This window comes from Bombina bombina, chromosome 11 (assembly GCF_027579735.1).
Source record: "Bombina bombina isolate aBomBom1 chromosome 11, aBomBom1.pri, whole genome shotgun sequence".
In the NCBI taxonomy this organism is placed as follows: Eukaryota; Metazoa; Chordata; class Amphibia; order Anura; family Bombinatoridae; genus Bombina; species Bombina bombina.
In genome coordinates this window covers 99,967,701-99,984,707 of record NC_069509.1, presented here as the reverse complement: position 1 = coordinate 99,984,707, position 17,007 = coordinate 99,967,701, and the positions used below count along the sequence as shown (strand labels likewise).

Genomic DNA, 17,007 nt, shown 5'->3' with positions numbered 1-17,007 from the left:
GCAGAAACTAGACAGGAGATGGATTCCGCCCATACCAGAATTCGAGATACTTCTTTCATAGCCAGAGGACTGTGAGTCCCTCCTTGATGATTGATGTATACCACAGTTGTGACATTGTCTGACTGAAACAAATGAATGATTCTCTCTTTAGAAGAGGCCAAGACTGAAGAGCTCTGAAAATTGCACGGAGTTCCAAAATATTGATCGGTAATCTCACCTCCTGAGATTCCCAAACCCCTTGTGCTGTCAGAGACCCCCCCCCAACCTGTAGGACTTGCATCTGTTGAAAATACAGTCCAGGTCGGAAGAACAAAAGAAGCCCCCTGAACTAGACGATGGTGATATGACCACCACGTCAGAGAGTGTCGTACAATCGGTTTTAAAGATATTAATTGAGATATCTTTGTAATAATCCCTGCACCACTGGTTCAGCATACAGAGCTGAAGAGGCCGCATGTGAAAACGAGCAAAGGGGATCGCGTCCGATGCCGCAGTCATAAGACCTAGAATTTCCATGCATAAGGCTACCGAAGGGAAAGATTGTGACTAAAGGTTTCGACAAGCTTATATCAACTTTAGACGTCTCATGTCAATCAAAGATAGAGTTATGGATACTGAATCTATCTGAAAACCTAAAAAGGTTACCGAAGTCTGAGGAATCAATGAACTTTTTGGTAAATTGATCCTCCAACCATGATGTTGAAGAAACAACACAAGTCGATTCGAATGAGATTCTGCTAAATGAGAAGACTGAGCAAGTACCAATATATCATCCAAATATGGAATACCACAATACCCTGTTCTCTGAATACAGACAGAAGGGCACCGAGAACCTTCGTAAAAATTCTTGGGGCTGTAGCTAGGCCAAACGGCAGAGCCACAAACTGGTAATGCTTGTCTAGGAAAGAGAATCTCAGAAACTGATAGCGATCTGGATGAATCGAAATATGCAGATATGCATCCTGTAAATCTATAGTAGACATATAATGCCCTTGTTGAACAAAAGGCAGGATAGTCCTTACAGTTACCATTTTGAATGTTGGTATCCTTACATAACGATTCAATATTATTAGATCCAGAACTGGTCTGAAGGAATTTTCCTTCTTTGGTACAATGAAGAGATTTGAATAAAACCCCAGTCCCTGTTCCAGAACTGGAACTGGCAAAATTACTCCAGTCAACTTTAGATCTGAAACACATTTCAGAAATGCTTGAGCCTTCGCTGGGTTTACTGGGACACGGGAAAGAAAAAATCTCTTAGCAGGAGGCCTTATCTTGAAGCCAAATCTGTACCCTTCTGAAACAATGTTCTGAATCCAAAGATTGTGAACGGAATTGATCCCAATTTCTTAGAAAAAATGTAATCTGCCCCCTACCAGCTGAACTGGAATGAGAGCCGCACCTTCATGTGGACTTAGGAGCTGGCTTTGATTTCTAAAAGGCTTGGATTTATTCCAGACTGGAGATGGTTTCCAAACTAATACCGCTCCTGAGGATGAAGAATCAGGTTTTTGTTCCTTGTTGTAACGAAAGGAACGAAAAAGATTATTACCCTGGAAAGAAAGGGAAAGCAGAGTAGACTTAGAAGACATATCAGCATTCCAAGTCATAAGCCATAAATCTCTTCTAGCTAAAATAGCTAAAGACATATACCTGACATCAACTCTAATGATATAAAAAATGGCATTATAAATAAAATTATTAGCATGTTGAAAAAAATGCTATGAGAATTATGATCTGTTACTTGTTGCGCTAAAGCTTCTAACCAAAAGACCAAGCTGCAGCAACATTCACTAAAAATATAGCAGGTCTAAGAAGATTACCTGAACACAAGTAAGCTTTTCTTAGAAAGGATTTAATTTTCCTATCTAAAGGATCCTTAAGGAAGTACCATCTGCCGTATGAATAGTAGTACACTTAACAAGAGTAGAGACAGCCCCATCAACTTTAGGGATTTTGTCCCAAAACTCTAATCTGTCAGATGGCACAGGATATAATTGCTTAAAACGTTTAGAAGGAGTAAATGAATTACCCAAATTATTCCATTCCCTGGAAATTACTTCAGAAATAGCACTAGGGACAGAAAAAAACTTCTGGAATAACTACAGGAGATTAAAAAACCTTATTTAAACGTTTAGAATTAGTAACAAGAGGACCAGAATCCTCAATTTCTAATGCAATTAGGACTTCTTTAAGTAAAGAATGAATAAATTTCATTTTAAATAAATATGAAGATTTATCAGCATCAACCTCTGAGACAGAATCCTCTGAACCATAAGAACCATTATCAGAATCAGAATGATGATGTTCATTTAAAAATTCATCAGAAAAATTAGAAATTTTAAAAGACTTTTTACGTTAACTAGAAGGAGGAATAACAGACTTAGCCTTCTTAATGGATTATAAACAAAATCTCTTATGTTATCAGGAACACTCTGAGTATTAGATGTTGACAGAACAGCAACAGGTAATGTAACAATACTAAAGGAAATATTATCTGCATTTAACAGTTTGTTATGACAAAACAGTACAAACAACAGCTGGAGGAACAGATACCATAAGTTTACAGTAGATACACTTAGCTTTAGTAGCTCCAGCCCAGGCAGCGATTTTCCAGAAGTATCTTCTGAAACTGTCATTTAACGAATTTGATCAATTTTGCTTTATATGTTGTTTTTTCTATTACATATTGCAAGATGTCCCACGTTGAATCTGAATTCAACGTGGGACATCTTGCAATATGTAATAGAAAAAACAACATATAAAGCAAAATTTTCAGGAATGGGAAAAATGCCAGTGAACAAGCTTCTAGCAACCAGAAGCAATAAAAATAGAGACTTAAATAATGTGGAGACAAAAGTGACGCCCATATTTTTTTAGCGCCAAAAATGACGCCCACATTATTTGGCGCCTAAATGCTTTTGGCGCCAAAAATGACGCCACATCCGGAACGCCGACACCTTTGGCGCAAAAGAACGTCAAAAATGACGCAACTTTTTTTTTTTTTTTTGCGCCAAAAAAGTCCGCGCCAAGAATGACGCAATAAAATTAAGCATTTTCAGCCCCCACGAGCCTAACAGCCCACAGGGAAAAAGTCAAATTTTTTTTAAGGTAAGAAAAAAATGATTTATTCATATGCATTATCCCAAATATGAAACTGACTGTCTGAAATAAGGAATGTTGAACATCCTGAGTCAAGGCAAATAAATGTTTAAATACATATATTTAGAACTTTATAAAAAAGTGCCCAACCATAGCTTAGAGTGTCACAGAAAAACAGAATTTATGTTTACCTGATAAATTTCTTTCTCCAACGGTGTGTCCGGTCCACGGCGTCATCCTTACTTGTGGGATATTCTCTTCCCCAACAGGAAATGGCAAAGAGCCCAGCAAAGCTGGTCACATGATCCCTCCTAGGCTCCGCCTACCCCAGTCATTCGACCGACGTTAAGGAGGAATATTTGCATAGGAGAAACCATATGGTACCGTGGTGACTGTAGTTAAAGAAAATAAAATATCAGACCTGATTAAAAAAACCCGGGCGGGCCGTGGACCGGACACACCGTTGGAGAAAGAAATTTATCAGATAAACATAAATTCTGTTTTCTCCAACATAGGTGTGTCCGGTCCACGGCGTCATCCTTACTTGTGGGAACCAATACCAAAGCTTTAGGACACGGATGAAGGGAGGGAGCAAATCAGGTCACCTAAATGGAAGGCACCACGGCTTGCAAAACCTTTCTCCCAAAAATAGCCTCAGAAGAAGCAAAAGTATCAAACTTGTAAAATTTGGTAAAAGTGTGCAGTGAAGACCAAGTCGCTGCCCTACATATCTGATCAACAGAAGCCTCGTTCTTGAAGGCCCATGTGGAAGCCACAGCCCTAGTGGAATGAGCTGTGATTCTTTCGGGAGGCTGCCGTCCGGCAGTCTCGTAAGCCAATCTGATGATGCTTTTAATCCAAAAAGAGAGAGAGGTAGAAGTTGCTTTTTGACCTCTCCTTTTACCTGAATAAACAACAAACAAGGAAGATGTTTGTCTAAAATCCTTTGTAGCATCTAAATAGAATTTTAGAGCGCGAACAACATCCAAATTGTGCAACAAACGTTCCTTCTTTGAAACTGGTTTTGGACACAGAGAAGGTACGATAATCTCCTGGTTAATGTTTTTGTTAGAAACAACTTTTGGAAGAAAACCAGGTTTAGTACGTAAAACCACCTTATCTGCATGGAACACCAGATAAGGAGGAGAACACTGCAGAGCAGATAATTCTGAGACTCTTCTAGCAGAAGAAATCGCAACTAAAAACAAAACTTTCCAAGATAATAACTTAATATCAACGGAATGTAAGGGTTCAAACGGAACCCCCTGAAGAACTGAAAGAACTAAATTGAGACTCCAAGGAGGAGTCAAAGGTTTGTAAACAGGCTTGATTCTAACCAGAGCCTGAACAAAGGCTTGAACATCTGGCACAGCTGCCAGCTTTTTGTGAAGTAATACCGACAAGGCAGAAATCTGTCCCTTCAGGGAACTTGCAGATAATCCTTTTTCCAATCCTTCTTGAAGGAAGGATAGAATCCTAGGAATCTTAACCTTGTCCCAAGGGAATCCTTTAGATTCACACCAACAGATATATTTTTTCCAAATTTTGTGGTAAATCTTTCTAGTCACAGGCTTTCTGGCCTGAACAAGAGTATCGATAACAGAATCTGAGAATCCTCGCTTCGATAAAATCAAGCGTTCAATCTCCAAGCAGTCAGCTGGAGTGAAACCAGATTCGGATGTTCGAACGGACCCTGAACAAGAAGGTCTCGTCTCAAAGGTAGCTTCCAAGGTGGAGCCGATGACATATTCACCAGATCTGCATACCAAGTCCTGCGTGGCCACGCAGGAGCTATCAAGATCACCGACGCCCTCTCCTGCTTGATCCTGGCTATCAGCCTGGGGATGAGAGGAAATGGCGGGAACACATAAGCTAGTTTGAAGGTCCAAGGTGCTACTAGTGCATCCACTAGAGCCGCCTTGGGATCCCTGGATCTGGCCCCGTAGCAAGGAACTTTGAAGTTCTGACGAGAGGCCATCAGATCCATGTCTGGAATGCCCCACAGGTGAGTGACTTGGGCAAAGATTTCCGGATGGAGTTCCCACTCCCCCGGATGCAATGTCTGCCGACTCAGAAAATCCGCTTCCCAATTTTCCACTCCTGGGATGTGGATAGCAGACAGGTGGCAGGAGTGAGACTCCGCCCAAAGAATAATTTTGGTTACTTCTTCCATCGCTAGGGAACTCCTTGTTCCCCCCTGATGGTTGATGTACGCAACAGTCGTCATGTTGTCTGATTGAAACCGTATGAACCTGGTCCTCGCAAGCTGGGGCCAGGCCTGGAGAGCATTGAATATCGCTCTCAGTTCCAGAATATTTATCGGTAGAAGAGATTCTTCCCGAGACCAAAGACCCTGAGCTTTCAGGGATCCCCAGACCGCGCCCCAGCCTATCAGACTGGCGTCGGTCGTGACAATGACCCACTCTGGTCTGTGGAACATCATCCCTTGAGACAGATTGTCCAGGGACAGCCACCAACGGAGTGAGTCTCTGGTCCTCTGATTTACTTGTATCTTCGGAGACAAGTCTGTATAGTCCCCATTCCACTGACTGAGCATGCACAGTTGTAATGGTCTTAGATGAATGCGCGCAAAAGGAACTATGTCCATCGCCTCCACCATCAACCCGATCACTTCCATGCACTGAGCTATGGAAGGAAGAGGAACGGAATGAAGTATCCGACAAGAGTCCAGAAGCTTTGTTTTTCTGGCCTCTGTTAGAAAGATCCTCATTTCTAAGGAGTCTATAATTGTTCCCAAGAAGGGAACCCTTGTTGACGGGGATAGAGAACTCTTTTCCACGTTCACTTTCCAGCCGTGAGATCTGAGAAAGGCCAGGACAATGTCCGTGTGAGCCTTTGCTTGAGGAAGGGACGACGCTTGAATCAGAATGTCGTCCAGGTAAGGTACTACTGCAATGCCCCTTGGTCTTAGCACCGCTAGAAGGGACCCTAGTACCTTTGTGAAAATCCTTGGAGCAGTGGCTAATCCGAAAGGAAGCGCCACGAACTGGTAATGTTTGTCCAGGAATGCAAACCTTAGGAACCGATGATGTTCCTTGTGGATAGGAATATGTAGATACGCATCCTTTAAATCCACCGTGGTCATGAATTGACCTTCCTGGATGGAAGGAAGGATAGTTCGAATGGTTTCCATCTTGAACGATGGGACCTTGAGAAATTTGTTTAAGATCTTGAGATCTAGGATTGGTCTGAACGTTCCCTCTTTTTTGGGAACTATGAACAGATTGGAGTAGAACCCCATCCCTTGTTCTCTTAATGGAACAGGATGAATCACTCCCATTTTTAACAGGTCTTCTACACAATGTAAGAACGCCTGTCTTTTTATGTGGTCTGAAGACAACTGCGACCTGTGGAACCTCCCCCTTGGGGGAAGTCCCTTGAATTCCAGAAGATAACCCTGGGAGACTATTTCTAGCGCCCAAGGATCCAGAACATCTCTTGCCCAAGCCTGAGCGAAGAGAGAGAGTCTGCCCCCCACCAGATCCGGTCCCGGATCGGGGGCCAATATTTCATGCTGTCTTGGTAGCAGTGGCAGGTTTCTTGGCCTGCTTTCCCTTGTTCCAGCCTTGCATTGGTCTCCAAGCTGGCTTGGCCTGAGAAGTATTACCCTCTTGCTTAGAGGACGTAGCACCTTGGGCTGGTCCGTTTTTACGAAAGGGACGAAAATTAGGTCTATTTTTTGCCTTGAAAGGCCGATCCTGAGGAAGGGCGTGGCCCTTACCCCCAGTGATATCAGAGATAATCTCTTTCAAGTCAGGACCAAACAACGTTTTCCCCTTGAAAGGAATGTTTAGTAGCTTGTTCTTGGAAGACGCATCAGCCGACCAAGATTTCAACCAAAGCGCTCTGCGCGCCACAATAGCAAACCCAGAGTTCTTAGCCGCTAACTTAGCCAATTGCAAAGAGGCGTCTAGAGTGAAAGAATTAGCCAATTTGAGAGCATTGATTCTGTCCATAATCTCCTCATAAGGAGGAGAGTCACTATCGAGCACCTTAAGCAGTTCATCAAACCAGAAATATGCGGCAGTAGTGACAGGGACAATGCATGAAATGGGTTGTAGAAGGTAACCCTGCTGAACAAACATCTTTTTAAGCAAACCTTCTAATTTTTTATCCATAGGATCTTTGAAAGCACAACTATCCTCTATGGGAATAGTGGTGCGTTTGTTTAAAGTAGAAACCGCTCCCTCGACCTTGGGGACTGACTGCCATAAGTCCTTTCTGGGGTCGACCATAGGAAACAATTTTTTAAATATGGGGGGGAGGGACGAAAGGAATACCGGGCCTTTCCCATTCTTTATTAACAATGTCCGCCACCCGCTTGGGTATAGGAAAAGCTTCTGGGAGCTTCGGCACCTCTAGGAACTTGTCCATTTTACATAGTTTCTCTGGGATGACTAAATTTTCACAATCATCCAGAGTGGATAATACCTCCTTAAGCAAAATGCGGAGATGTTCCAATTTAAATTTAAATGTAATCACATCAGATTCAGCCTGCTGAGAAATGTTCCCTAAATCAGTAATTTCTCCCTCAGACAAAACCTCCCTGGCCCCCTCGGATTGGGTTAGGGGCCCTTCAGAGATATTAATATCAGCGTCGTCATGCTCTTCAGTAACTAAAACAGAGCAGCCACGCTTACGCTGACAAGGGTTCATTTTGGCTAAAATGTTTTTGACAGAATTATCCATTACAGCCGTTAATTGTTGCATAGTAAGGAGTATTGGCGCGCTAGATGTACTAGGGGCCTCCTGAGTGGGCAAGACTCGTGTAGACGAAGGAGGGAATGATGCAGTACCATGCTTACTCCCCTCACTTGAGGAATCATCTTGGGCATCATTGTCATTATCACATAAATCACATTTATTTAAATGAATAGGAATTCTGGCTTCCCCACATTCAGAACACAGTCTATCTGGTAGTTCAGACATGTTAAACAGGCATAAACTTGATCAGAAAGTACAAAAAACGTTTTAAAATAAAACCGTTACTGTCACTTTAAATTTTAAACTGAACACACTTTATTACTGCAATTGCGAAAAAACATGAAGGAATTGTTCAAAATTCACCAAATTTTCACCACAGCGTCTTAAAGCCTTGAAAATATTGCACACCAATTTTGGAAGCTTTAACCCTTAAAATAACGGAACCGGAGCCGTTTTAAGCTTTAAACCCCTTTACAGTCCCTGGTATCTGCTTTGCTGAGACCCAACCACACCCAAAGGGGAATACGATACCAAATGACGCCTTCAGAAGTCTTTTATAAGTATCAGAGCTCCTCTCACATGCGACTGCATGCCATGCCTCTCAAAAACAAGTGCGCAACACCGGCGCGAAAATGAGACTCTGCCTATGCTTTGGGAAAGCCCCTAAAGAATAAGGTGTCTAAAACAGTGCCTGCCGATATTATTATATCAAAATACCCAGATAAAATGATTCCTCAAGGCTAAATATGTGTTAATAATCAATCGATTTAGCCCAGAAAAAGTCTACAGTTTAAATAAGCCCTTGTGAAGCCCTTATTTACAATCGTAATAAACATGGCTTACCGGATCCCATAGGGAAAATGACAGCTTCCAGCATTACATCGTCTTGTTAGAATGTGTCATACCTCAAGCAGCAAGGGACTGCAAACTGTTCCCCCAACTGAAGTTAATTGCTCTCAACAGTCCTGTGTGGAACAGCCATGGATTTTAGTTACGGTTGCTAAAATCATTTTCCTCATACAAACAGAATTCTTCATCTCTTTTCTGTTTCTGAGTAAATAGTACGTACCAGCACTATTTGAAAATAACAAACTCTTGATTGAATAATGAAAAACTACAGTTAAACACTAAAAAACTCTAAGCCATCTCCGTGGAGATGTTGCCTGTACAACGGCAAAGAGAATGACTGGGGTAGGCGGAGCCTAGGAGGGATCATGTGACCAGCTTTGCTGGGCTCTTTGCCATTTCCTGTTGGGGAAGAGAATATCCCACAAGTAAGGATGACGCCGTGGACCGGACACACCTATGTTGGAGAAATAAGATTTACTTACCCCAGGACACTCATCTTCATGATGTAGAAAGCCAAACCAGTACTGAAACGAAAATCAGCAGAGGTAATGGTATATAAATAAGAGTATATCGTCGATCTGAAAAGGGAGGTAAGAGATGAATCTCTACGACCGATAACAGAGAACCTATGAAATAGACCCCGTAGAAGGAGATCATTGAATTCAAATAGGCAATACTCTCCTCACATCCCTCTGACATTCACTGCACGCTGAGAGGAAAACCAGGCTCCAACCTGCTGCGGAGCGCATATCAACGTAGAATCTAGCACAAACTTACTTCACCACCTCCATAGGAGGCAAAGTTTATAAAACTGATTTGTGGGTGTGGTGAGGGGTGTATTTATAGGCATTTTGAGGTTTGGGAAACTTTGCCCCTCCTGGTAGGAATGTATATCCCATACGTCACTAGCTCATGGACTCTTGCTAATTACATGAAAGAAAAAGAGATCTTCTGGATCATAAAGTTACATACTAGAGCTCCAGAAGGAATTAACAAAAGGATGGATGTTGACTTGTTTGTTGAGTGATATATTTCCAGTTTAATATTTGGATTAAAGGGCCATAATACCCAAATGTTTAAACACTTGAAAGTGATGCAGCATAGCTGTAAAAAGCTGATTAGAAAATATCACCTGAACATCTCTATGTAAAAAAGAAAGATATTTTACCTCAAAAGTTCCTCAGTAGCCACCTCCCATTGTAAAGGATTTCTAAGCAGCATTTTAGTGTGTCTGTCCTGGGACATCTGAAGGGATGAGCATCGTGCACTCTCATATTATTTCACCAATCAGGTAAAGGAAGCTTACTATGAAATCTCATGAGAGTTAAGTCAAATCTCATGAGATCACAGTAAGAGTTCATGACCTCAGCACTGCTGATGCTGATTGGCTGCTGTTCATTTCTTCATTTTTTTTTTAATTTTTTTACCTGCAGCTGGGAGCAGCTGAGTATAACTTTTTACACAGAACTTACTCTGCTGAGCTGAGGAGATTGTGAGGTAAAATATCTTCCTTTTTTTACATAGAGATGCTCAGGTGATATTTTCCTGTCAGCTTTTTACAGTTATACTGCATCAGTTTCAAGTGATTTAGCATATGAGTATTATGTCCCTTTAAGGTGGAACAGGGTATATAAAATAATTTTCATACTTATTTTTCATGAATTGTATTCTCCATCAATATTATAGTCCCGCTTTTTAGGATCTCATAAAATCTCTAGATTTTACCATCTTATGTAGATTAGAAATTAAAAAATAAAAATTAATACAGCACATCCTAAATCAACTAGGTGTTTTTAACATTATATTTATGTTTTCATTATGTATTTTTATTTTCTGTAGAAACTTCATTGTTATTTTACATTTATATTACTATATTGTTTTGTCTATGTTAATGTAATGATTTTGCTATTCTAAATCTAGACTGGTGGATTTTTCATATATGCACTGATAATGACTGGTTCATTATAACTCATATTGCTATTTATATACTTGCTTCTCTGAAAAAACACCAGTCTTCTCTAAGCTGTCAATACATATTATTGTTTCATTTAGTCTTTATTATTTTTATATGTAAATTGTTAGCTTTTTTTAATTCTTTATTATTTTTTATTAATCGTTTATTTAGAATTTCTTTCATATAGGCTAAGAATTAATATTCTAATATATTGACAAGTGTACTAGTGCTATATACATGTATGACTGTACACTATGTTGTCTTATACATGGAAGTTAATGAAATAGTATGAGTGACCTATTTGCAACAAATTACTCTGTTACTTCACCTACAGGTGTAGGTAGAAGTCTTTGATTAAACAAAGAACAGGATTGGCCTTTTGTTGCATATAGGCCATCTCACACCTTGAACACATCACCTCTGATGAAGCGCATGTATGCATGCGTGAAACTCGTCAGGTGTTAAGGCTTTGCTCTCACCTTATGTACTAGCACCTTGCTTCAATAAACCTGTTGAACCAGCCGTGGATGATTTTTCAGCCTCGAGTGTCCTCTTTTCTGGGGATTATCCATTTATATATATATATATATTTATATATATATATATATATTTATATATATATATATATATATATATATATATATATATATATATATATATATATATATATATATATATACACACACATACATACACACACAAGAATCCAATAATTGCACTCTCTGGATTTGAATCACAGCAACCTTTAATACACATTACAAAACGGTGATATGGGCCAGCACTGCTGTGTTGGTGCTTGTGTAAACTAGGGTCACTGCCTTGCCCCTGTAGTCAAGATCAAAACCACGAAATGTACACAGCACCTTGTGTCAAATATCTTTATTCAGACATTATAAAAAGTGACATTTCAGGGGTTGCCCCTTAGTCATGCTATACATTGCAATTACATGAAAACAGATTTTGAACTTTAGGTTTTGCGCCAGTCAATCTCCTGTTGTACACTGGCTCCCTCTAGTGGTCATCTTTTTCATTCACATGTTAAACTGTTGCAAATTAAAAACATCTTGTAACTTTACAGAATTATATATCACTTTCTCATTTAGTTAAATCTACAAGGTATTAATCAGCACTATATTTAATGTTTAAACACAAACAGAGGTATATTGGATCTATTTTAGAAAAAAATAAAATAATCAAAGGTTCTACCATATTCTCTAAATAATATACCTAGGGAATTGATAAAAAACTAATCTATCAAATACCACCATTTATATTTACTAACTCCTGGAAACAGAATTTAAATGTTGGTAATATGTTTAAATATTCAATAGGCTACCTTGAGTCAAAACGCTTAAGAGAAAACTTTTCGAAACAATCTTTTAGAAAAGCATTTAGAGAATTTTGAACAAACTATTTAGAAAAAACAGGCTAGGTCAAAGTCTTTGTTTAGGCACTTTGGGGTCAATGTATCAAGTTTGTGGATCCACCACATTTCTTTTTGTTTCAACAATTTTTCCCTGTCCATGCCATACCTGGGTGTCCAGCTTCCTCTAAAAAAAGACACAGCTTAGGACCCTTTCTAGAAAAAGACACAGCTTAGGGACTCCAAGACTTATATAAAAATCAATGCTAATCCTCTTTTTAAGATTCAGAAAGAGATACAATCCATACTGAAATCGGCATTGGACAAAGAGATCATAGATAAAAAATTGGCTGAGTATTTATATGTAACCGCCCCACGAAACCCCATTTTCTACACTGTCCCCAAAGTCCATAAAGACATCAAAAAGCTCCCAGGGAGACCTATTGTCTCGAGTGTGGACTCAGTATATACCAACATTGCCACAGCCCGAAGTAGCTAAAATGTCTAGCTATTTGAAAGATACCAATAATTTTTTATAGAAAGCTGGATAGTTGGAATTTCCTTCTGATAGATACTTGCTGTTCACCATGGATCTTAAAAGCCTTTATACCTCCATAAAGCATGAAACAGGTATTGCTATAATTAAAAAGATCCTCATGGTGTGCAGCAGGTATTCTTTAGCTCAGAGTGAGTTTATCGAACAGCTGCACAGGTTAATTCTTTATTGGAATTACTTCCTATTCCAAGATGAGTGATATATGCAGATAAAAGGGATGGACATGGGTTCCAATGTAGCCCCATCATACACCAACCTCTTCATGAATGAGTTTGAAGAGAGAATAGTATATGAACATAAGCCATTTAGAAAACATGGAGCAGTGTGGTGGCGCTACATTGACGACATGTTTGGCGTGTGGGGGGGGGGGCGACATTGGAACCCTAATGGGCTTTGTTAATGACCTTAATTCGATGGTTAGGGGGTTACAGTTTAACTATCCTATAGTGAGGAGACAGTTACATTTTTGGACACAAGGGTTTATAAGAGTGGAAATACACTCAGATTTGATTTATACACAAAAGATACAGACAAAAACACACTATTTACAGTACAACAGCTTCCACTCTAGAATTCATTGCCTAAGATCCAACTCAGAGTAAAGAGAATTGTTAGTAGAGAAACAAATTGTGAAACAAGGATGAAGGAGATGACAAAAAAAAATTCTAGATAGAGGGTATCCCCTTAATGTCCCAGTATAGCCCCCCTCAGTGAAAAAGTCTCTAAGATTATACGTAAGAATTGGCACATCTTGAGAGAGTGTAATCAACAGGTAGCTCTATTTAAGGATCCCCCACTTATGGCATTTAGGAGGGTCAGAAATATCAAGGACCATTTAATAAAAACATATGTAGGACCTGGTAGGGAATCTAAACAGACACTTATTGGCACTAGACAGAGCGGTAGCTACCCATGTTTGAATTGCATGAGTTGCAGTTCAATCATCAAAGGCCCAAATTTTTTCCATCCACATAGCGGTAAGACGTTTAACATCAAAGGGTTTTATACCTGTGAAACTTCCCATGTGGTATACCTTATCAAATGCCCATGTTCCCTTGTATATTTAGGAGAGATCACACGCAATGTTAGGGACCGCATGAGCTAGCACTGCTCTAACATAAGGTGTAAAAACTTAGAGGCCCCCCCGTCCAAGCACTTTCTGGAAAAAGGAAATGGCATAAGCCAGCTAAGATGGCAGGTCATTGACCACATCAAAACATCCAGGCATGGACAGAGAGAATTTGTTAAAACAAAAAGAAATGTGGTGGATCCACAAACTTGATACATTGACCCCGAAGGGCCTAAACAAAGACTTTTACCTAGCCTGTTTTTTCTAAAAAGTTTTTTCTAAATAGTTTGTTCAAAATTATCTAAATGTTTTTCTAAAAGGTTGTTTCTAAAGGTTTTCTCTAAGCGTTTTGGCTCAAGATAGATATATTGAATTTTTAAACATATTTCCAACATTTAAATTCTGTTTCCAGGAGTTAGTAAATAAAAAAGGTGGTATTTGATAGATTATTTTTTTTTTATCAATTTCCTAGGTATATTATTTCTAAAATAGATCCAATATACCTCTGTTTGTGCGTAAACATTAAATATATTGCTGATTAATATCTTGTTAAAAATAATGTTTTTAATTTGCAACACAGTTTAACATGTGAATGAAAAAGATGACCACTTAAGGGAGCCAGTGTACAACAGGAGATTGACTGGCGCAAAAAACTAAATTTCAAAATCTGTGTTTTCACGTATTGCGATGTATAGCATGACTAAGGGGACAACCCCCGAAACATCGCTTTTTATAATGTCTGAATAAAGATATTTGACACAAGAGGTGCTGTGGACATTTTGTGGTTTTGATCTTTAATACACATTAAAGGTTGCTGATTCAAATCCAGAGAGTACAATTATTGGATTCTTGTATATAGCAGTTCTGCAACCTGGTACTATATTCTGAAGCGAGTGGGAGTGCTCTATTCCTCCAGTATATATATATATATATATATATATATATATATATATATATATATATATATATATATAAACCTCAGCAACATACTTTCATTATTTATTTTGTCCCCCTTTTCTGTAATTCCATTCTGAAATTGAAGCTTTTCAGTTCCTTTTAGAAATGTAAGTGTAGAACACATATTCCACACAGCCATTGCCTGCACACTCTAGTGACCTATTTATAACCGTCTCTAATTGGCCACAGCAGAAAATGATAATCTAAGTTACAACATGGCAGCTCCTATTGTTTTACAGATGCTAAAACTTTACACTTGTTTTGTCAATATTTAAACAGCTAATTAAACTTTAAAAAAAAATACACCTACATGTAATTCTCAAACTAATCTTTTCTTTGAATGCATCATTCTACCTAGCATTTATTTATGGTTTAATGTCCCTTTAAGCATTAATAGTGTTATAAATACAAAGAATAGAACCTGTGGAGTAGTGATTAGGATTGCACCCAGGGATGAGAAGGGCCTCAGAACATCCATAATGGAGATGTGCTCATCTGATGTTCCTGGGGGAGTGTCAACGATGAGAAAATCCAATTCTCCCCAAGCTACGTCACTGATAAACTGCTTTATCATAGCTAGGAAGAGAAAAGAGAAAGTTAATAATCCGTAGCACACAAACAAGCTATCAGAGCTACATTTCTCAAAAGTATATTCCCATAAATAGCTGAATTTAAACCAATTTAGATATGCTACAGCTTTACTGAGCACTTCAGTAATGGGATATACAATTAAATGTATTACTTCCAAAAATAGATGCTGTATAAATGCTGCAATCATTTATACCTGTTCCCAAAGTTTTTTTTTACCTAATTTCCCTTTATGAAGCTAAAGTGCATCAGAAATGCCCCAACTTCAGTGAATAGAGATAGCTTTTATATTTTCTAGTTTGATTGTTGTTGTTTGGGTTGGACAAGACACCAGCAATAACTGCAAATATAGACTATTTATTGAGAAATTACAGAATTAAGTATTTAATCACCCACATTTTTGCTGAGGTTGACTGAGCCATATCCAATTAGTAATGTGAAATGAAGGTACAGAAATTCTTCCAAACCATAATATGACACATTTCTTCAATAAATGCCTTATTTTTCAGTGCCCAAGATATTTCCACAGCACAAGTCGAATGTGCCTTAATACCAACTGGAACTGCCAGTTGCTGAAGATGATGAGCCTTTGAGATTCAACAAAATATCCAGGAGAAAACACCTTAGCTGATTAATGACTTTCTCTAGATCCCAATGGAATGATGAATAATTGTTTTGACTGCTGACATTTTTTTTCTTTTGAAGTCAGCAATAAAGAAAAAAGTACAAGTTTACAGAAAATATACAGAATAAATAAAAAAGGTTATATATACCTTCAGGTTTAACAGTAATGGTAAACATATATATGTTCATATTACATTGCTGACACAATTTTTTATAATTATATCCTAAAAAAAAAAAAGGAAAAAAAAGAAAAAAAAACAGTTCAACATCAAGGAAAAAAAAAAAAAAAAAAAAGCTAAAAACAAACAAAGAAATCAGTTGGGAAACACCAACAGAGAAACACTTCCTTTTTTCCAAAAAAAGTATGTTACAAATTTATCTTAAAAATTACCATACCTGGTGAACATAGATCTACATTAATTATTATTCATCTTTTACATTTGTGTTTCAGAGTAAAGGTAATTCATCCGGTTTAGTCATATAATAATTAAATGAATAACTAAAAATTAATTAATAAAGAAAGAAGAAAAGAAAAAAAACAAAACCAACTATCAATCCGTCTACAGTCAACTTACTCGCATATTACTGTATCAGTCCGAGACGAGAGGGGGCGGTAAAAAAAAATAAAAAAAATATTATCCCTACTCCATCTCCCCGTTCTCCAATTGAAATCTTTTTTTTTTCTCCTTTTTAAATAGCTTGTTAGTACCAAGATACTGGAAATATTTCAAGCAAGATTAGGCCTTCAAAATATACAGATTTCTGAAGTGATTTTGTAAGTATGTATTGTGTGGGAAGAGGATAGGTCTTTATAATTTTCAACCATTTATTGAAATAACATTGTGTTTGCTTATCACATGTACTACATATGTTATGTTGCTCAAACATAATCTGTGTTTTGACTGCTTGAGTGAATAAGTTGAAGGGGGGAGGTTTGCTATTTTTCCAATTTTTCAAAATCAGATTTCGTACTAATAAAATAATAGTATTAACTAAGTTATGGGATGCTGTGTCCGATGTCAAGAAAAATATGGTTCTTGGTTCAAAAAAAAAAAAGAAAAGATGCTCCATTGTACTATTATTTAACCAATAGTTTACTTTTTGCAATAACTGTTTTATTTTTGGGCAATACCAGAAACAATGAAGTAAATCCGCTGCAGGAAATTGACATTTATAGCAGTGGCCTTGTTCTGATGACCAGCGAGTGAGTCTTTTCGGTG

At 38.3% G+C, this 17,007-nt stretch overlaps 1 protein-coding gene across 2 annotated transcripts in view; it reads right to left on the bottom strand.

Annotated features, from left to right (window-relative positions):
• The window catches only part of NUBP2 (NUBP iron-sulfur cluster assembly factor 2, cytosolic), a 667,929-nt gene that overhangs the window by 271,880 nt on the left and 379,042 nt on the right, over positions 1 to 17,007 (bottom strand). For both annotated transcript variants that reach the window (XM_053694649.1, XM_053694651.1), the window contains exon 4: positions 14,997 to 15,151. In XM_053694649.1, the coding sequence (XP_053550624.1) occupies positions 14,997 to 15,151 (155 nt within the window). The remainder of the gene's footprint in view (positions 1 to 14,996; positions 15,152 to 17,007) is intronic.